Source organism: Balaenoptera acutorostrata, chromosome 16 (assembly GCF_949987535.1).
Source record: "Balaenoptera acutorostrata chromosome 16, mBalAcu1.1, whole genome shotgun sequence".
Taxonomy (NCBI): domain Eukaryota; kingdom Metazoa; phylum Chordata; class Mammalia; order Artiodactyla; family Balaenopteridae; genus Balaenoptera; species Balaenoptera acutorostrata.
In genome coordinates, this window is record NC_080079.1 from 39,319,945 (window position 1) to 39,341,692 (window position 21,748).

General features: G+C 41.1%; 1 protein-coding gene and 1 non-coding gene across 4 annotated transcripts in view; one reads left to right on the forward strand and one right to left on the reverse strand.

Moving 5' to 3' along the window:
- Positions 1-6,793: 6,793 nt before the first annotated feature.
- Positions 6,794-21,748, reverse strand: part of PAPSS2 (3'-phosphoadenosine 5'-phosphosulfate synthase 2) — a 79,839-nt gene continuing 64,884 nt past the window's right edge. For 2 of the 3 annotated variants that reach the window (XM_057531411.1, XM_057531412.1), the window contains exons 8-13: positions 19,937-20,142; positions 13,499-13,552; positions 12,198-12,333; positions 10,587-10,855; positions 9,277-9,506; positions 6,794-8,699 (exon numbers count right to left, since the gene is read on the reverse strand). In XM_057531411.1, coding sequence (XP_057387394.1) covers positions 8,558-8,699; positions 9,277-9,506; positions 10,587-10,855; positions 12,198-12,333; positions 13,499-13,552; positions 19,937-20,142 — 1,037 coding nt within the window. In that variant the 3' untranslated portion in view covers positions 6,794-8,557. The remainder of the gene's footprint in view (positions 8,700-9,276; positions 9,507-10,586; positions 10,856-12,197; positions 12,334-13,498; positions 13,553-19,936; positions 20,143-21,748) is intronic. The other variant, XM_057531413.1, reaches the window with a different exon arrangement.
- Positions 14,371-14,497, forward strand: LOC114237608 (U6atac minor spliceosomal RNA). Its single transcript, XR_003623137.1, has one exon. It is a non-coding gene; the product is annotated as a U6atac minor spliceosomal RNA (small nuclear RNA).

Genomic DNA, 21,748 nt, shown 5'->3' on the forward strand with positions numbered 1-21,748 from the left:
TCTCTCTCTCTCTCTTTTTAATTGAAGTATAGTTGATGTGCAATGTTGTGTTAGTTTCAGGTGTACAGCAAAGTGACTCAGATATAGATATATGTGTGTGTGTGTATATATAAATATATATAAATCTTTTTTATATATTTATGTATTTTATGTATATATAAAATCTTTTTCAGATTCTTTTCCATTATAGGTTATTATAAGATTTTGAATATAGTTCCCTGTGCTATACAGTAGGTTCTTTTCTTTTTTTTCTTTTCTTTTTTTAACATCTTTATTGGCGTATAATTGCTTTACAGTGGTGTGTTAGTTTCTGCTTTATAACAAAGTAAATCAGCTGTACATATACATATATCCCCATATCTCCTCCCTCTTGCATCTCCCTCCCACCCTCACTATCCCACCCCTCTAGGTGGTCACAAAGCACCGAGCTGATCTCCCTGTGCTATGCGGCTGCTTCCCATTAGCTATCCATTTTACGTTTCGTAGTATATATAAGTCCATGCACTCTCTCGCTTCATCCCAGCTTACCCTTCCCCCTCCCTGTGTCCTCAAGTCCATTCTACGTCTGTGTCTTTATTCCTGTCCTGCCCCTACGTTCTTCATAACCTTTTTTTTATTTTTTATTTTTAGATTCCATATATATGTGTTAGCATACGGTATTTATTTTTCTCTTTCTGACTTACTTCACTGTGTATGACAGACTCTAGGTCCATCCACCTCACTACAAATAACTCAGTTTCGTTTCTTTTTATGGCTGTGTAATATTCCATTACAGTAGGTTCTTGTTGTTTATTTTATATATAGTGTGTATATGTTAATCTCAAACTCCTGATTTATCCCTCCCCCCACCCTTTCCCCTTTGGTAACTGTAAGTTTGTTTTCTCTGTCTGTGCGTCTGTTTCTGTTTTGTAAATAAGTTCATTTGTATCATTTGTTTTTTAGATTCTACATAGAAGTGATATATTTGTCTTTCTCTATCTGACTTCACTTAATATGATAATCTCTCAGTCCATCCATGTTGTCAAAAGTTACAGCTCTATGTACATGTATAGGTGAAAATTCTGTCCAGGTCATCATGTTCATGAAATTGTATTGAGGAAAAGATGTAAGGGTATACACATTGTTTTATTGTGCTTCACAAATAGTGCTTTTCTTTTTTTTTTTAAACAAATTGAAGGTTTGTGGCAACCCTGCATTGTCAGATGATGGTTAGCATTTTTAGCAACAAAGTATTTTTTAAGGTATGTACATTGTTTTTTTAGACATGATGCTGTTATATACTCAATAGACTACAGTACAGTGTAAACATAACTTTTATGTGTACTGGGAAACCAAAAAATTTGTGTGACTTGCTCTACTGAGAGATTTGCTTTATTGCAGTGGTCTGGAACCAAACCCACAATATCTCCAAGGTATGCCTGCATAGCACAGATGCCAAAAGCAAATGAGATCAAACCTTAAAAAAACCATTTAGCATGTGAGTAAAAATAAAACCTCCTTCGTTAACACTGGTGTGAATTTTACACTGTTAATACTAACACCGCATAAGGGTCTCATTACCAAAACACTGAACTGGGAGTATATTTTTGTGATTGTCTAATATTTACTGTTATAAATCTGCTTGAGAACAATTTTAGATAAAAGCTTGTTTGCTTTGAGATACAGTTTCTGTGAATGTTAGTGCTGCTGTGGAATGCATCAAGGACACAGGTTTGTGAATCATGACAGCTCAATTTTAAAACTAGAGTCAAACGTTGAAATAATTACCAACATGCAAGATTTGGAGCTGAGAATAGAACACAGTGGAGTATGCCTCACTGCCCTGAAGGTACATAGCTTCCAGAAATTCTAAGAATGACCAAGATACTCCAACAGGGGATGGTAATATATCATCCAGTAAACAAAGTCCTTTTGCAGACATGTCTGAGGGAGATGAGCATTGTCTACCGGGCCACAGTCATAGCCTTGTGAAGAGTACCAGTTAGGGTTCCATTGCAGGCAATCAACTCTAGCTGACCTAAGCAATAAAGGATTTATTTGAAGGATATGAGGAGCTCTTAAGATCAGAGGGAAGCTGAAGAACTGGACTTAGGTTAGGAACTCTGAAAGCTCCAGAAGTTTTTTTAACAGGAATTGCTTAAGAATCTTGCTTTTATTCCTCTACTGGATTAAATGAACTCCAGATGTTTATCTTTTAAATTGCCCCATTCAAGATTCAAAATCCTGGAAGTGTGCAAAGCCAGGTCAAAAATCACCTCCTGGCAGTTCTGGAGCTTTGAGAGAATGACCCTTCAGGAACTCCTTTGGCTTAAATGGTTTGAGAGCAAAAGTACACTTGACCCTTGAATGACACAGGTTTGAACTGCATTGGTCCACTTATCCTCAGACTTTTTTCAGTAGTAAATACCACAGTACTACACAGTCTGCGGTTGGTTGAATCTGCAGGTTCAGAACCACAGATACGGGGAACTGTGGATACGGAGGGCCGACTATAAGTTATTCGGGGATTTTTGACTGTGAAGAGAGTCGGCACCCCGAACCCCTCCGTTGTTCAAGGGCCAACTGTATCTGGATTTACTGGTCAACTGCAAAAGGATAGTGGGGTTTCATCCAAAGAAAATTGAGTATTGTGGAGAACGTGGCTAGACAAGAAAGTGGTAAATGACCAGCTGGTCACACGAGGCCAGTACTGCCAAGGGCAGTATTATGACTCAGGTGGGCATGCTGGACATACGAGCAATATACATTACAGTTTGTGTGGACAGGCCTTTAGGGACTGTTTGGTCCAGTCCCATAAGCTTTACCACGTGATGATGGATTGCTACTTGGCATGCCCAACTCTGCAGCCAGGTGATCACTTTTTAACTTGTAATTTATGTTGTTCCAGATAGTAGGTGTAAAACAGAACAGTGGAGACTGAAGTATAATATGGGTTTTTGTTTTATTTCCAGGAAATACAAGCCCATTCCTCTGATAGGCAGTTAGTGTGAAGGGCTGATCATTCCCATTTCTCTTAGAGTCTAGTCAGGCTGAGTCTGGGCTGTAGCTTTAACAAGATTGAGTAGACCAGGCTTAGCCCAACCCCTACCCTCTCAGGCAGTTAGTTGCCTTTTGATCTTGGCAGTATTTGAGCTGGGAGGGGTTTGGGTGCAGGTTCAGATGTTTGTGGTTTTTCTCCGTATTCAGTTCTGACAGGGTTCTGGCAATGCACAAGACTTTGAGCCCCTCTTCTGCCATTTTCTCTGAAAAATCCAGGGAAGGGGACTTGTCTAGCCTAGCAGTTTGTTTTTAAATGTGTTTCCAGATTTCAGTCACTATTGTCTGAGTGTTGGCTGAATTCTCCACATGGCTGCAAAGTCTCTCCATCCAAGGCAGGCCTGCTCTTCCACACACTATATCCATTCTCAGGAGTCTACCCTAGTATAAAAAAAAAGTACCAAGGCTCTGCTCATTTCGGAAGGGCTTATTTCTGCCTGGAAGTCAGTTAATGAAGAAGTCCTTGCATCCACTGTTCTTTGCTAGTCTCCTGGAAAAGTATTATTTTTATTTTGTCTGGCCTTTTCTTGTTACTATATGGAAGTGCAAGTCTTTTGCATCCTTCTACATTCTAGCAGAAGAAATTGTGCAGGGATTTATTATAAGTCATGCAAAGTTCATTTTCAGCTTTGTAAGTTTCAGTCCCAGTTGTGGAACTCTATGTTAGAGAGTGCGCTAGAGAGCGCATGCACAGTGTAGCCTTGGGCAGAATCTCTTTACTTTTGTGGGCGTCTGTTCCCTTATCTGTAAATGGAAATCATAATGTGTACCTTCTGTTATCGTTTTAAGAAACATATGAAAATGCCTCGGAAACTAGCAAGTGACTATGTCTGTAGGTCATCACGTCCTTAGAGTCGTCATCTCACGTTTCTGGGCCTCCATTTCCTTATCTGTACAATAATGGAAATGCTGAAATAGATGTGCTTTAAGTTCCCATCCCAGTTTTCACTAAACAGCACACTGATGCAACAGTGGCCGTGTTGAGAGACACGGCCACATCTTGGGGCCTTAGCAATAGCAATACTGACCTGATCATCAGGACTTCTAAACTGGGTGACTTTCTTAGCTACTGATGGGTGTCAGCCTTGGTAAATGGACTTGTTTTTATTTTTTTTTAATTGGAGTCTTCAAGAATGGAGCCTTTTTTTTTTTTTTTTTTTTTTTTTTGGCTGCATTGGGTCTTCATTGCTGCGCACAGGCTTTCTCTAGTTGCGGCGAGTGGAGGCTACTTTTTGTTGCGGTGCGCGGCCTTCTCATTGCGGTGGCTTCTCTTGTTGCGGAGCACGGGCTCTAGGCACACGGGCTTCAGTGGTTGCAGCACAGGGGCTCAGTAGTTGCGGAGCATGGGATTCAGTAGTTGTGGCACGTGGGCTCAATAGTTGCATCACATGGGCTCTAGAGCACAGGCTCTGTAGTTGGGGCGCACAGGCTTAGTTGCTCCGTGGCATGTGGGATCTTCCCAGACCAGGGATTGAACCCATGTCCCCTGCATTGGCAGGCGGATTCTTAACCACTGCACCACCAGGGAAGTCTCTGGACTTGTTTTAATAGGCATAAGTTATGAAACATGCCATTAGGTAAAGTCATAGACACTTCCAGGTACTTGGTGTTTTTGTTTATTAAATGTGTTTCTTTGGCTCTTTTGAAGCTGTAAGCTTTTTCGTTGGTTGTTTACTTTGAATGTCCAAAGATCTGCTACTTTATATAATTTTTTTATAATTTGAGGATAGGATTGGGGTACAACCTCTTTAGTGGTTGGTGGAATTAATATCTTCCATAAATGTAGATTCTTCTTGGTGAATACATTTATAGATGCCAGTCTCTTAACTAGTTTAAAAGACCAGATCAATATTGGAGTTGTTTACATGGAAGTAGGCCATTATTTTTTAAACCTGTGCTGAGCTGAACTTTACCTTTGAACTATTTATGGAAAACAGGCTTATGCAGTAAATATAATCAAGATTTTTCTTTACCCATAAGTGTGTTTAATACATTACAGTATGTAAGAGCTTTCACAAACGTTTTAGTAAAATAGGTGCAGAGCAGGTTTGAGTTTCTGAAACAAGCCAACCCTATTTAAGAACTTTGCCAAAAGTATGTATTATTGCTGCCAACAATTAAAAATACATGTTATGACATTTAAAAAGCTGTGCCCCTCTGTTTGTCGCTTATGTATTTGAAGGTAATAAAACTGTATTACTTTTTAAAACATTCTATAATTTAGATTTCTTACTGATTGAGACTGGTCTTTCCTGCAGTTAATCCAAATGAGGAAATCTATGGAAAAGCTAATGGCTTGGCAGGTAGGGGAGGTTACCTCCGTTACTAAAGATAAGCCATTGAAGAACTACAAGACTTACCTACGAAAGGCTTGTTTCTCAGTTTGTCAAGAGTTCTTTGCGTCATCACTCTTTCCTAGCCCCGTAAAAAAGTATTTTGTCTAGGTTTTTATCAGACTAAAATGTCCAAGCTCGTCATTGATCCATTTATTTTTGGTAATAATTTCAATAAAATTACAATATAAGCAAAAAAAATAGGCACCTTTGGAGTATTGTATTAGTGAATTGCTTGTATACATCACTTTAATCATTTGGTGAATATGTATGAGTGGCCCAATAATAGCTAATATTGACCAAAGAATTAATGCTAGGGAGAATAAAAAATTAGTGGTTACTCTTTCAATATCTATATAGTTAATTCTTGATAATTTGTGCGTTATTGGTAGTGGGATATACATAAATAATAGAAACCTGTATCATTCAAATCTCAAAGGCAAAAGTGTTCTATCAAACCTTCACACATTGTTGATTGCTCTGGTGCTCCTCTAATTTCCTGATTACTTACCTATCAGGAAAGTATATTCACGATCCATGCTAGACCTAAAAGTCAGGTAATAGGAGGAAGATGAGGAAGAAACTAAGATGAACTTGCTGTTCTCAAATCACTGAGATTTGTTTCTTCTTGCAGGGAAGATGGATTGGAAAGGAATCTTGTGGCCTGATATAAATGCTGATAGATTTGTAAGTCCACCATTATCTGAATGAGTGATTTACATATGCCCTTTGCACTGCCCTGTGCAGTATGGCATACTCCCTCAGCACCACTTATATCTTTATGTACTTACACATTCCCTGCTCTACTTTGTCCAGGTGCCAGCAAGTAAGGATCTGGAGAGAAAGAGGAAGTGGGAACAAGTGGCACCTTTGAGCTGGCTATCACACCAGTTTTGTTTGGAGTGAGGACAGGAACAAAAATTTGCATGAAGCCTTCAGGATGGAAGAGAGGCAGGGACTGAAGGAGGGAAACAGCCCCAAAGCTGCAGGCCTGTCTGAAGGCCACTGAAAGTGTGGGTGGAAACAGGTATCCTTTCTGCATACACCAGTAGCAACTGCTGAGGTGAGTGGAGGCGTGGGAGTTGTGGAAGAAGCACAACTACTTCTAACCCTGCTGGTGAAACTCTGTGGAGGCACTTTGAAGAAAAGGGAACAATAAGTTAGGAAAAATTTTGAAAGTTTGTCAGATCCCAATGCACTGAAATCCTGGGGTGAGGTCCCTGAGGAACTGTAGTGCTTGGCTTGAAACCATGTGTCATTCACATCGAGAGCACAGTTTAAAAAATGACAGGAACAAGGGTAAACAGTCTCTTAATTATGGTCTGAAAGAGAGCTGCTGTTCTCTCCAATTATACAAAGTCACAAGGGCTTCAACCAACAGATGTCAACGCACACTTGATACGAGATGCAGAAAAGACTCAGCCTTCATTTTGAGAAATTTATTAAAATAAGAACAAGCATCAGTTGTACATAGAAATAATCATTTGCACTAAGTGGTACTCAAGCAGAAGAGCAGTTTTAAATATATTAAAAAATCACAAAATACATTGTTTAAGGCACCTACATCTTGTCTCATGTTTTCAATAAATATGCTGTTTTTTAAAAAGGCAGTAAGGACCTCTGATTAAATGAATATAGGCAGTGTGCTATTAAAGATAGTCATACTTTGCTGTGGCCACTGTGATTTATTCTCAAAAGAACTTTCATTAGCTTGGTTTAGCATTTAAAAAAACAAAACTGAGTATGAAAAAAAATCACAGTTTTCTCTTTCCAGTCTTAAGTCTCTTCCAGAGAGACCTATGTACAAAAGGTACTATTTCTTCATACATTCCTTAGTAACGAGGAATTATGCAGAAGGTGCAAGATTGCCTCCCAGAAAGTAAAGCCATCAGAGGTTGCATGTTTCAGAACAGCATGAGTCTTTGGGAAAGTATTTTTTTCAACTGCAATAAAATCAGCTGGGTTTAGAAAACTCCAGACCTTACAGCATCCAAGAAGACTGGTAAGTGCCCTCTGTTCAAGGAGTTTTGTTAGGCAGTTGAGGGAAACCAGGTCCAGCTCCTGTGTTGTACAGGGTAGACAGAGCACCAGCCTGGGAGTCAAGGGGCCTGGGTGCTCGTTCAGTGCCACCAGCACTTCCAAAATGCCAATTTGGCACTTTTGTTACAGTGCTCATAGCTCATGAAGCCTGTGCTTGTGCATCGTCTTAGTTTGGTCACCTGTAAGATGAAAAGTTTGGAGCTTCCTGCGTTTTTGTCCGGTTCCAGCAGCTCGCTAGTCTGATGGTCTGAACTGTTTTCGGTCACAGCTGATGCCGCTGCAGGTAATAGGCGCAGCCTCTCCATAGACACAATGACCACAGCAAAGAGGAGAAAAATTGAACTCTCCACAACATTGCCAGATTGAGGCGTGGGTGCAAATCTTTTCATCAAAGCCCTGTATGCTATTTAATTAAAAGACACCGTTTAACTGGAGTTATGTTATTCACAGAAAAATATTAAGACTTCTCTTCTTCTTAGATAATATAACTTCCGTGGCAGAACTAGGTTGCATAGATCTCTGAGATTAACTTCACATTTTCACACATTTGGTTTCTCCAGTCAGGTCATACTTCAGCACCTAAGATACTGGGCAGTAAGGCTGGATACGGGCACGAGGGAAATACTGGCAAGAATCTTGACATGAGCCACTCCTCATTTGGGGTGAGATTTTCTTTTCTTTTTCTTTTTTTGTCAACTGTATAGAAGGGGCTGCCCATCTGATTTCTTTTACTACTGGTATATGACATGGGAGAATGCAGGTTGGCAAGACTTAAGCTGGGAGACATGCTTTACTTTTTGGCAAGTAAACTAGACACATGGTCAAAGCTTTACGAAATCTGGGACCTACTGCTCAGACGCAGTAGAAAATACAACTAAAATTTCATTCTGAAATGATAATATCGCTTTTACCTGCTAAGGTTTGGTCTTCAGTTTTACTTTATATGCACACACACACACACACACACACGTGTGTGTGTGTGTATATATATGTTGACTTTAAATTATAGAGAACATTTTTACCTCATTATAAAACATTAACTTTAAAGTCAATCATTGAGAAGCAATTGGATACAAAGCATCTAATCACAAAAATAGAAAAAGAAATCACAGAGCACTTCAGAAAGAAACTCTGGTGCTAAAGGGCATTTAGTTGTTCTTCTCCAGGGACCTGTAATAATCTGTCAGGACTTTCCATGCTTTGGGGGCCATGAAGCCATCTGGGGGATTCTCTCCTTCCCGGGCCAGCTTCCTCATACGAGTTCCTGAGATGAAGTCAAACTCATTGTGCCTGTCAGAGGGTAGCAACAAAGAACTCAGCGTAGGTAAATAACATCTACCTTAAAGATCCCAGGAGTAGGATGGGTTCTGAGACCACATTGTTTCTTTCTGTAAAATGCTGCATCTTCTAAAATAAGCAATTCACTAAATCTTCAGTAAAGGAACTGGCAGAAGAAAGGGAAATCATGGCAGCTACCCATTCAATACTGTACACCTACTCAGTTCATGGGAAGCGTCTTCTGTTAGCTCTGCCTACTTGTGTGAGCTCTGAGCGTGATGCGTGCTCTATAAATGCTCATTGAAATCTTTTTCTGTGTTTACTTCCTTTCACATAATGTGCCAGGCACTCAGTGCATGCTCAAGGAATGTATGTTAAAAAAGAAATATTTATGGACCATCTGCTATATGCAAGGGGCTGTGCTACAACTTCAGGGGACATGAAATGTGCAAGACCAGGTCTTAGCTTTCAAGGGACTCTCATTCCAATAAGGAGCATGTGGAGATGCACTGGGGAGCTTTCTGAAATTTTGCCTCCTCATTCCAGCTGTACAGATGTTGATTTAAAGAATTTTCCTCTGAAAACCTACCTTGCTGGGTCATAGAAGTCCATGGCTTTTTTGGCTTTGTTGTAGGCAGCCACTCGGAATGGAATGATTTCCACAGAGGTGAGGCCAGGGGCCATGGTCAAGACCTTGGCCCCATGAGTAGGTTCATACAGGTCTTTCTTGGTCTCAGGGTGGGGCATTCCTGCAGGGTCCCGGCCCACAATGTAGAAATTGGCCCCTGCAACCATCCGGGACCTGCAGTGCCATTGGACCTAGGAAACATCACAGAAAGGACATGCTGGTCATCACTGGCCAATCCTGTGGGGTCCCTGTTTATGGAGACACCCCTTTGTTCTGCTTTGGAAGTAATTCAGCGATGTGGGTCAACTAATAACTGCAAGGAAGTCAGTGAGGTGTCCAAGACTCCTGCCCTTGTCATCTTTTTGGTTATATTGGATAGGATATAGGAGCTTTAAAGATAAGAATCCTCCCTCTTAGACCATGAGTTTATATTTCCTAACCTCTCCAGACTAACAGACCAGGAACACTTACTCAGATCGTACTGTTCCACAGAACTATGTGGATTTTACTTCCCAGTTCCTCCCTATTCAAAATAAATCACAGTTTAAGGGAAATTACAAACTCCGATATCTCTTACCATCTGACTGCCAGTAATGAGCTAATTAACCTTCATATGCAGACATTGATTCCATTTCGACACAGCATTGGGATTTCAAAATAAGTTGCCCTCCTTAGAGCTCAGATAGAAATATAAAGGATGGGGAAGAGAGCGAGGGGCCTGGAACTTTGATCTGGTTGAAGAGAATTAATTCATCAAACTCAGTTTGGAGCATTCCAAAGAGTTGAGACCTTTTCACTTCATCATAGCTCCCGTAAACTTGAAATCCACTACACTGGTGGTGCAGTGGGACACAGAAAGTCTCTGTTTGATAGGCTCAGTGTGTTATGATGAAAGGGAGACATTAAGGTTTTAAAGACATCTTCTCCCTTCTAATATAGCTCACCGAGCATGGTGAATCACTTAAGAGTGACTGGAACTTCTGAAATACTGGGCTAGATACATCTTGCCCTGTAACCCAGGTAAGCCGTATTATCCACCTCGTTCACATACCAACTTCCAGTCTCAAAGGCAGTGTGTGACAGGTTTGATTTGGTGTTTCTAGCATTTTCACAGATACTATATGGAAACATAATTAAGTTGGATAAAGTAAAGAGACCAGAAGGTTTTAGAATCTGCTCATGAAGAAGAATCCCAGAAGCTCACTGGCTCTTCTAAGTAAAATCAGATGCTGTACTCCTGAGTCCCCAGCCCAGCCCGGGGAGCTGCGCACCTCTGTGGGGCCCGCATACAACATGGGCGATGGGAAGATGGCCACGACGGTGGACCTGGGGTCCAGAACCTCCTCCTCGAGCACGGCCGCGTGCTGCTTCATCCGCCAGTCCAGGGGCACGTCGTCATCCTTGGTCCAGCCGCCCAGGGGGTGCAGCAGGAGGACCGGGTGCTGGTAGCCTCTCTCCAGGAGCCGGCGGCGGGTGTCCTGCATCAGCAGAGCGTGGCCGTTGTGGACAGGATTGCGCAACTGGAATGCAAACACTGCATCTGGGAAAGGAAAGCAGAAGCACCAAGGTCAAAGACATGCATGTACTGTCTGCAAGGACAGAAAGGAGAAGATGCAGCTGTGTTTACTGTTCAGTGAACTTGTTACGTCCACCTGCTTTTAAGGACTGGCTGGAGAATCCACCTGGATCTTTAGGGGTGTTACTCCAAAGGTACCAACCAGTGCCAGGCTGCTTAGACAGGAATAGGACACAAAGGTAGGAAGCCCTAAAGGGAGAACCTGACTCAGAAATGAACACATTTGTTGCCAGGACCTTTCCTACAAACCAAGGCTCAGGCAGGGGCCAGTATTAATCAGTCCTCTTGCACCCTGCTCCAGCTTCATTTCCCTGGGAAGTGACTATTGATAAGGAACGTTTTCTGGGGTCTGTGCAAAAGTTTAACAATTTAAAGATATAAAAATATTTCTTCTTCACTTTAGGGAAATCTTCAAAACTACTCCAATTAGTGAAGAACTCCTGAGAGCCTTAATTTTTCTTTCTGGTTATGAAATAAATTAATGTATATCCATCATAGAAAACTTAGAAAATACAGAAAAGCCCAAAACAGAACTTAAAAATCATCCATCGGGGCTTCCCTGGTGGCGCAGTGGTTGAGAATCTGCCTGCCAATGCAGGGGACACGGGTTCGAGCCCTGGTCTGGGAAGATCCCACACGCCACGGAGCAGCTGGGCCCGTGAGCCACAGCTATTGAGCCTGTGCGTCTGGAGCCTGTGCTCCGCAACAAGGGAGGCCACGATAGTGAGTGGCCCCTGCTTGCCACAACTGGAGAAAGACCTCGCACAGAAACGAAGACCCAACACAACCAAAAATAAATAAATAATAAATAATAACTTAAAAAAAAATCATCCATCATCCTATCATTACTTTTTCTCTCTTTTTCAAAATATGTAAAGTGAAAATCTTCCCTTCCCCTTGGTCCCGCTTTACCCCTAGAGGTAGCCTCTGTCATCTGCAGTGTGGTGCACATGCTGCCAGAGATTTCTGCTACACACAGAAGTAGGTTTGAGTTTTTAAAGCAATTATTACATTTTATTTTGTTTTCCAGAATTATTCTATACATACCATTCTGCAGTTTGCTTTTTTTACTTAATAGATATATTTGGGGTATCTTTCTGGATCAGTGCATATTTTTAACTACTGCATAATATTGCTGTAGTTCAACTTTATAAGGTGTTTCCATATCAACAGACATATCAATAGAAGATGATAAAAGTTTTCAGCTTTTCAAAACTATGAACATGCTGTTTGCTGATAATCCTTAACTCTGTAAGCAGAGGAGGGTTAGGAGTATTAACAAATGCCGTAGAGCCAGGCTACGTACCAGCATTCATTTCTTTACATTTCTGTTTGAGCTCCAGAGGTGTCAGGCGGTATTGGTCCAACCCATCATTCCACCGTATTCTCTCCAGCACCTGAAGGTCACCACCAACCAGCCAATCCCCACTTTCCATCACCATCTAGAAAGACCGTTATTAAAGTTGTTAGTGATTAATACTGTTTTCCATTTTATCTAAAAATTTTTCTTCTTCTGAACCAATCTTGGCTTACTTGAAGAACTGCCTTCAGTTCTTCAACATTTCAAGCACAGTATTTATCAAACTTGTTGGTCTCTCAAATCCTTTATTACTCTTAAAAATTATTGAGGACCTGCAAAGAGCTTTTGTTTACATTGGTTATAGCTATAATTTTCTGTATTAGAAATTAAAACTTAATTCCCTTAAAAATATTTATTGACTTAAAACTAACAATAAAATATTTATTATTTATTAAATATTAACATAAACATTTTATTTTTTACTGAAAAATATTTTCCAAAAACAAGAGAAAAATGGCATTGTTTTACGTTTGCAAATCTCTTCATTATCTGACTTAATAGAAGGCAGCTGGATTCTCATGTCTACTTTTGCATTTATTCTGTGGCAATATGTTATTTTGGCTGAAATATGTAAAGAAAATTCAACTACAGATAGGTAGTTGGAAAAGGGAAGAGTATCTGAATAGCCTTTTTCTATCATGTGGAAATTCTTCTTTGATATAAGATTAAATAACCTAATTTAAAAATCAGCAACTTTAATAGACATTTCTCCAAATATGATGTACAAATGGTCAACCCAACAGGGATATGAAAAGATGTTCAACATCACTAATCACTGGAGAAGTGCAACCTCACACCCATTAGGATGGCTACTATCAAAACCAGAAAATAACAAGTGTGGGCAAGGATGTGGAGAATCCCCTCGTGTACTGTTGGTGGGACTGTAAAATGGTGCAACAGTATGGAGTTTTTTCAAAAAATTAAAAATACAACTACCACATGATCCAATAATCCCATTTCTGTGTATATATCCAAAAGAATTAAAAGCAATGTCTCACAGAGATTTGCACAACCATATTCATAGCAGCACTATTCATAATAGCTAAAAGGTGGAAGCAACCCAAATATGTATTGAAAGATGAATGGATGAACAATGAATGTGAATGATATACATACAATGGAATATCATTCAGCCTTCACAACAAAGGAAATCCAGCCAGAGACTACAAGGGGGATGAAACTTGAAGACATTATGCTAAGTGAAAAAGCCATTCACAAAAAGATAAATACTGTATTTTTCCACTTACATGGGTATCTAAAGTAGTCAACTTCATAGAAAATAGAATGGTTGATACCAGGGTCTGGGGAAGGGAAAGAGTTGTTGTTTAATAGGTATGGAGTTTCAGATTTTAAAGATGAAAAGGTTTTGGAGATCTGTTTCACAACAATGTAAATATACTTAACACTACTGAATAGTACACTTAAAAATGGATAAGATGGTAAATTTTATGTTACATGTTTTTTACCTAAGTAAGTAAATAGATAGATGGTAGACAGATAGATGGTAGACAAGACTCATTTTTCACTGAGGTCACTATAAATACTCTACTTTTCGATACCCAGTCTCAGTTGAAAAAGTGACTTCAGGAAAGGGTGGGTAAGGAACAGAACGTGGAGACTTAGAAAGAACCATCTATACATTGTCCCACACTTCAGATGGCCCAGCTCTGGCGTCTTCAACTGTGCCCCTTCTGTCAGGGCAAGGAAACCCTGGTGGGCAGGCCCACCTGAAGTCTGCATTTACTCTCCACCGTGAGATGTGTACCTGGGACATTCAGCCTGGGGTGCCCACAGGCAGACCCAGAGGTCCTCCACGGCATGTGGCAAGGCCAAGCATAGACAGAGAAGGAAGGGTTGGCTGCAGGCCAAGAGCCAACTGTCCACACACTACCATGTTCTGGTACAGAACCGAGAAGCCTAAATTTGAACCTGGCCTTCCAGATTGTGATCAAGGCATATTGCCAAAGTAAAAAGACAAAACATATTTAAGTTTATTAGATAAGTAACTTTTAAATATGGTATCGGGCTTCAGCTCATATTGTTACCCTGGGTCGCACAAATATTAGGTGTGAACCTGGTGTCAAGAATGGTCAAAGTAATGAAAAAGAAAGGCCTGACAGTGTTTGATGAAAGGAGAGGGTTAGCACTTTCCTTGATAAGGATGGATGGAAGAGGCCCCAGGCCTGACAACACACATATGGGTAATGCATTGCCACCTACTTTGTGACATCTAACCATGGTTTTTATGTTGTACATCTGAAACTTATACATTGTTATGTGTTCGTCTTATCTCATCCTGAACAAAGAAAAACATGACAACCTTTTGTTTTTTCTATAAACTTAAATATGTTCCATATGATGCTGCAGTGCAACAAGTTACGACTGAGAGCAGGTGTCTCTCCTCAGTCATTGAGACAAACATTACAGAAAGTCTTACTTCTCAGTCAAATCATAGTTGTGCAGTCATTCCCCTGATCAAATTCCATAACTGCCTTTTGCAGTGTCCAAGGACAGTGTGGCCAGCCTGTAATGTCGGCAGAAAAGAGGGAGGCAAGAAAAGGGGAGAGAAAGCTGATTGATTTATGACACCAATTCAGAAGACATCAAGGTGGTGATGGTATACCCCTGATTCAATTTCCTGTCATGGCCAGATGTTGGAGTTTACAATGACTTGCATTCCAGAGGTTTTCAGGGAATGGGAGGTTGGGCTAGAGCCAGAGTTCTCAACAGAGGGCGATTTTGCCTCTCCTGGCGACATCTGACAATATCTGAAGACAATTGTGATCATCACAACTGGAGTGGGGAAGGGTGTGTTATTGGCATCTAGTGATTAGAGGCCAGGAATGCTTCTCAATATCCTACATTGCACAGGACAGCCCCCGAAACAAAGGAAGCCCTGGGTAGAGAAAGGATGATTTGCAAGGGATTTGCTTGTTTTTTCATGGCCCCCCTTCTAAACTCTGTGCTCAGGAAAATCACTTAACAAGAATATTGTCAAATACCCATACCTAGACATTTACTTTCTCCTCATTGCTTAAACTTCAGATAAAATTTTGAGTTACCCCAAATCCCTGGGCATGCAGTAACTCAGTCTGGGCACTAGGGGTCCACCCTCTATTGTTCTATTGGCAAAGGCAATATTGAACCTGTTTCATTCACCATCCAGCCTAAAAATATATCCGGAGAACAATGCTGAAACTATGCTTTTGGCATTTCTGGGATCAGGAGGGACAGAGAGCATCTCTGTCCCCAAGGTGGCTCAACTGTCCCCAACACTGTGGTCCAGCTATCAGGAAGGGAGGTCCAGTGGCTCTAATTTCCAAGGGCTTTGTGGCCCGTAAGTCCCCACTTCCTTCCAAGCCTCCTGCTAAAGGCAGGTGTGGGACCACAGCTAGAGTTTGCAGAACTGGACACACAGGTGTGAGGAACAGGCTTTAAGGGAGTCTAGTGAAGCAGCGAAAGAGGAACTGGGCTTGGAATCACAGACAACAGGAATGCAAAAAAGAGAGAGGATGAGCTCAAACACTAGGATGAAGACTAAGAAAGCTATTGTGAACAGGCTGAAAGAGGGCAAGGAAAGGAAGACCGGAAATAAACAACCTGGAGAGGAAGAGGGGACGTGCACATCAGAAGGAGAGGAGCAGCTGAGGGTGGGAAGGTGTAACAGAGAAAGTGAGGAGGCAGGAGTGGAAGGAACAGTGTCCTAGGCTGAGGGACTAGCATGTGCAAAAGTGTGACAGAGGAGGATATAATGACCAGCTGAGATGCTGGAGGGGACTGTCTTGGGCGGTGGTGGTTAGAGGTGGTAAGGTGAAGTCATAGCTTTATGTGAGCTCCCAAATAAAGCTTGAACGGTCCACTCTAGCTGAAGAATGGAGAGGGGCTTCGAGGGGAGTAGGGCAAGAGACGGGGAAGAAATTAAGTGCCCTGGCCCAAGGTGCAACAGAAGTGAACAACTTCAAGCAATACCTAGGAGGCAGAACTGTTGGGACTTGGTGATTGAATGGACAAGGGAGAAGAAAGAAGGAAGAATGACGTCCAGTGTGGTATATATGTACAATGGAATATTAGTCATAAGAATGAAATAATGCCATTTGCAGCAACATGGATGGACCTAGAGATTATCCTACTAAGTGAAGTAAGAGAGAGAAAGACAAGTATCATATGATATCACTTATATGTGGAATCTTTTAAAAAATGATGCAAATGAACTTATTCACAAAACAGAAAGACTCACTGACTTAGAAAACAACCTTATGGTTACCAAAGGGCAAAGGTGGCAAGAGAAGGGGTAATTTAGGAGATTGGGATTAACACATACACACTGCTATATATAAAATAGATAATCAACAAGGACCTACTGTATAGTACAGGGAACTCTACTCAATACTCTGTAATAACCTATATGGGAAAATAATATGAAAAAGAATAGACACATGCATAACTGAATCACTTTGCTGTACACCTGAAACTAACACAACATTGTACATCGACTATACTCCAATATAAAATAAACTTTTTTTAAAAAAAGAAATAATGCCATTTGCAGCAACATGGATGAACCCAGAGATTATCATACTAAGTGAAGTAAGTCAGAGAAAGACAAAGATGATATCACTCATTTGTGGAATCTAAAAAATAATACAAATGAACTTATTTACAAAACAGAAACAGACTCACAGACATAGAAAACAAACTTATGGTTACCAGGGGGGAAGTGGCGGGGAGGGATAAATTAGGAGTATGGGATTAACAGAAACACACTACTATATATAAAATAGATAAACAACAAGGATTTACTGTATAGCACAGGGAACTATATTCAACATCTTGTAATAACCTCTAATGGAAAAGAATACACACACCCGTATAACTGAATCACTTTGCTGTACACCTGAAACTAACACAATATTATAAATCAAGTATACTTCAATTTAAAAAATAAAATAATACTTTGAAAATAACACAGAAAATATGTATTTTTTTCAGAATGCCAGGAGATGTACACTCAAAACTGAGGAAATTCATTATGGAAAATAAATGTTGTTGATCTTATGATAAAAAAAGAAAAGAAAAAAGAATGACATCTAGGTTTTGGACATGGGCCACCGTTTGGATGGCGGAGCTGTTCACGGAGGTGGGGGACACAGGAGGGGGACAAGGCTGGGGTGAAGTTGCCCATGGTGAGTGCGAGATGCTTGCAGGATATATCCAGGTGGAGCACACAAGAAACAGCTGTGGATAATTATCTACTGCCATGGTTCTCAACCTTCGCAGTATATTAAAATCACAGGGAGCTTCAAAACCCACAACACCCAGAACTGAGCCCAAGCCAATTAAATCAAAGTCTGTGAGGGAGAGATCCGGTCATGGGTAATTTTTAAAGCTCCCCAGGTGATTCTGTTGTTCCAACTAACGATGTGGTCTTCATTGCAGGGCTAAAGGATATAGAAACTCTCATTCCTATCCTTCACTGAGAAGTCATACTCTGTTCTCTTGGTTTCCACATCTGTAAAATGGGAGTAATGATTCTTAGGTGCTTCACAGGAACATTGTGAGAAATAATTACCATTTGAAAAAGCTTTGAGATCCATGGACGAAAGGCAACATTAAGCATTATTTTTACGAGTTTCACCTGCTTCTCTCCTCATGATCGCATCTGGGACACGTCACGTTGGTTCCATATTAGTGAAAGAGAGGGTTGGGAGGATTTGAATGGAAGGTCAGGGTAACTGCAGTGAGGGGCTATGCAACAGAGGCAGACCGTTTCCTTGGTGACTCTGACCATTTTCCATGCAAATATAACTCCCAGTGCCACATGGAAACACAAGAAGGCCCATAATTACTTTTGGAAGAAATTACTGTTGGAAGGTTTGGGGTTCTAAAACCAAAACACCATGTTTAAGTTTTACTGTGAATTTCAAGGTGCTAAAAAATGTACAGTGAAGACAGTTCCTTTCCCATAAACACACCTTCAGTGCTCCAAGTGTAGCTTATACAGGGTGAGTGGTTTTCTCTCTGGTTATCCATGGCCCATTTCTCACCATTAGCTCACTGGGAATGTTTACAGAGTCCTTCTAATGACCTAATGCTACAGTCACTGACTATATTTTCAAGGCCACAAATCACACCACCACTCTTCCTGCCATCTAAAAAAATTCTGACCTCCAACTGCCAGCACATGATGCAAGACAAAATAAAAATAATTGCTTAAGAGCTTCCTTAGATTTTTTTTTTTTTCTTTTAGTGCTAACCATGTATATGTGGATGTTAGGCCCTGAGAGTGGAAATACCTGAGCATGAAGAAAGGCCACTATTCTTTAGGTCACTGAGTGCAGATAAGAGCCCAAACCTAAAGGATTATGATCAGAAAAGGAATGAGACAAAGATATAATTAAGGCTCAGAACACAATTCCTCAAATAGCTATTGTCCAGTAACTTCAAGGCCTGTCTCCCAGCCTCTTGGAGAGAAAATGTTCAGATGGCTCTGAGCTTATCTGCAGGGTGGCTAGTTGTGTCCAATAAATGAAAAGCTGCTTTGCTCCCCCACTGACCTCTTGTGTTCCACCAGGGGCCTTGCAAAAGCCCTCCCTACTCTGCAACATTTCACAACTGAAAAAAACAAAACAAAACCAAAGGGAAGTTTGTCTGACAGATTTGAACAGGTTTATTCAAACATCCATTGTGTACGGTCACGGAGCTGGAAGAGATCTCAGAGTTACTGAGTCTGGCCCCCTCCTTTTATAAATGAAGAAACTGAGGACAAGAGAGAGGACGTGCCTTGTCCAACCACAAGGCTTTTTAGAGTCTCCTGGGTCTCAGATGGTTCCCTATTACCTTTGAACTTTCTGAAAGTTAGTTACTCCAGCTAGGGAATCACTAGTATATGTCTTTTTTAATTTCAACCCTAATGCTCTAATCTCGGATAAGGGATTGCTTTTGCATTCATTTTCACATATTTTTCTTTATGGGAAATGAACCACACCCAGCAATTCCACTCCCTGCAATCCCACCCCATCACCAACGACAATTAGAAGCTGTGAAGGAGGCTGAGGAGTTTTAGTCTATTTTGCCGTTAGGCAGATTGACTCCAAAATAATCCTAATCAGATGAACACATTTTTCAATCTGAAAAATATCCACCGATGAAAATGTGGTATTTTCCCTCTGGAAACTCTGCCGCTACCTGTGCTTTTTGTTTATTGAAACAATGTCACCGACCATCCCCCTCCCCACAACAGCCACAGAGCATGAACTTCCAGCCTCTTTCCAGAGGTTAGTTGGATCCATTCTGTATGAAGAAATTGACTTCCCTTGTGAATTTCACGATGGACAGGGCTGCAGGCTCTGGCTGTGGTTCTGTGCATAGCACAGCTATGATTCTGGTTCTTGCCTCATGATGTTAGACTAAATTATCTCCCCAGTCCAGTTGTTTCCCATTTAGCTGAGGGAGTCAGCCATCACAGGATCTGAGGGCTCAAGAGACCGTTTAGACCAGCCCTCCAACAGAAAGTCATTTCTTTGCCCTATCTAAAAACATCTCCCCAGGCAAAGCTTGCAAGACCTCCCTTAGAAACGCATTCTTTCATCTAACCCCAGTTTTTCTAAGCCCTTCGCGAAGGAATTAAAAAGAATTATTTTTATCCTAAGTTAAAAAAAAGACCTTCCAAAGATTATGCCACTTACTTTGATGTAGGGGTGTTTTGCACAGGTTGTGCCCCACACATGCGAACAACGCTCCTCTTTTCTGTGTTCGTAGAATTCAGGGTCTCGTAAGATAGCCACCTTCCGTCCTCCGTGTGTCAGGACAAACTCGCTGCACCCTTCCAGCCGCGTCTTATCGTCCGCAGAGACGGGCAGCACGACGGGGATGCTCATGTTGATCACTCCGTCTGTGGACAGAGCCATTCGATGCGTGAATGTGGGATACGAGGTGTGGGCTCCTTCAAAGAGGCCTCAAACGCGCACAATGTCTCTTCCAGACATTTCCTGCAAAAGGCATTAAGACCTAACTCTAACAAGGTTATGCTGGCTGCACTAGCTTCTCTAGCGTCTGTGATAAATCCTTTGAGAAGAGGCTTCTCAAAGCAAAAGATGCAGCGTTTGTGAAAAGTAGGCTGTTTCAAATTGTAGGGGTCGCTTCAGTAAGTGATTTGGAGGACCATGCCCGAGGGGGTGGCTCCCTTCTGAGTTCCCTTTTTAAAATTTGGTCCTGACCTCAACACACTAGGAAGCTTAAAGTCTTTAAAAATCCAACTAGATAAAATAAACGTGGGCAATGCCCTGCATATCTGCGAATTCCACACCGGCAGATTCAACCACCTCGTGGATAGCGAACCTTATCCAGGATCCACCTTTGGTTGAATCGTGGATGAGGAACCCGCAGATACAGAGGTTGGACTGTGGAGCTGGAGCATCCAAGATTTCGGTATCTGCATTGGGTCCTGGAACCAACCCCCTTCAGGTTGGGAGGGATGACTATGATTTCTTAGTGAAGCCAGATAATGTAAAAGAAATCACACAGCTGTTTCTCCCCTTTTGTAATGGTGCCCTAACATTCTAGCAAATATGTCAGGCTTTCAGTTGTACTTACAGTGAGAAAACGGGGGCACAGAATTAAGTGTATAACATTAAAGAACATCAGGGAGGTTTGGGGGGAGTTCCCAAGTTCAAGACTCAGAGGGAACGAAAGGAAAGTGAGTAAAAAAAACATTCAACTTGTTACCCAAGCTCGTACTGCTTGCCGCTCCACCGGCCAATAAATGGAGAAATGAGTTGTTGGGAGAAGGAATAGCAACTTTATTTGGAAAGCCAGCAGACCGGGAAGATGGTAGACTAGTGTCCCCAAGAACCACCTTCCCTGAATTCAGGCTTCTTTTATACTAAAAGGGGAGGGGATAAAGTCAAACATTTTCTGGTTCTGGTCAGACTCTGAGGGGATGTTAATTTCTTCCTCCCTGCGGTCATTCACAGGTGGGCTTAGTCAGGATGTTTTCTGCGAGCTAAACAAAGGTCTTTTAGCTTAAACTTCATCACATGAGAGGCAGGGTTCCCAGAGATGGGCCATTATGTATAATTTAAGCTTATAGGCAACATCCCTTTAGGGATTAACTTGTAAAAGCAATAGAATAAAAAGGTTAAAGTAAAAGAAACAGATCCAATGTGGAGTAAAATTTGTTCTTCCTTACTACAAACTCAGGATTTCCAAAAGAGGAAGCAAATGCTGTTATTTATGGATTGGAGGAAATGTACCATAGATTAATGAAGTCTTTTAAATCTAACTTTCAAAATCCAACATTTAGACCACTTCTGATAGAGTTAAAGATCTGAGATCTGAGTTCTATTCCTTTGGGGCATAATACTCCCCCATTAGCTATGAAACAAAAGTCTACAGGCATATCACTTTGCACATTTAAAATACTGTCCAAAAGTTACTAGGACATAAAGAATGTCACAGGATATATACAGCAACTTCCAGCAATAAAGAAATCCCATCCA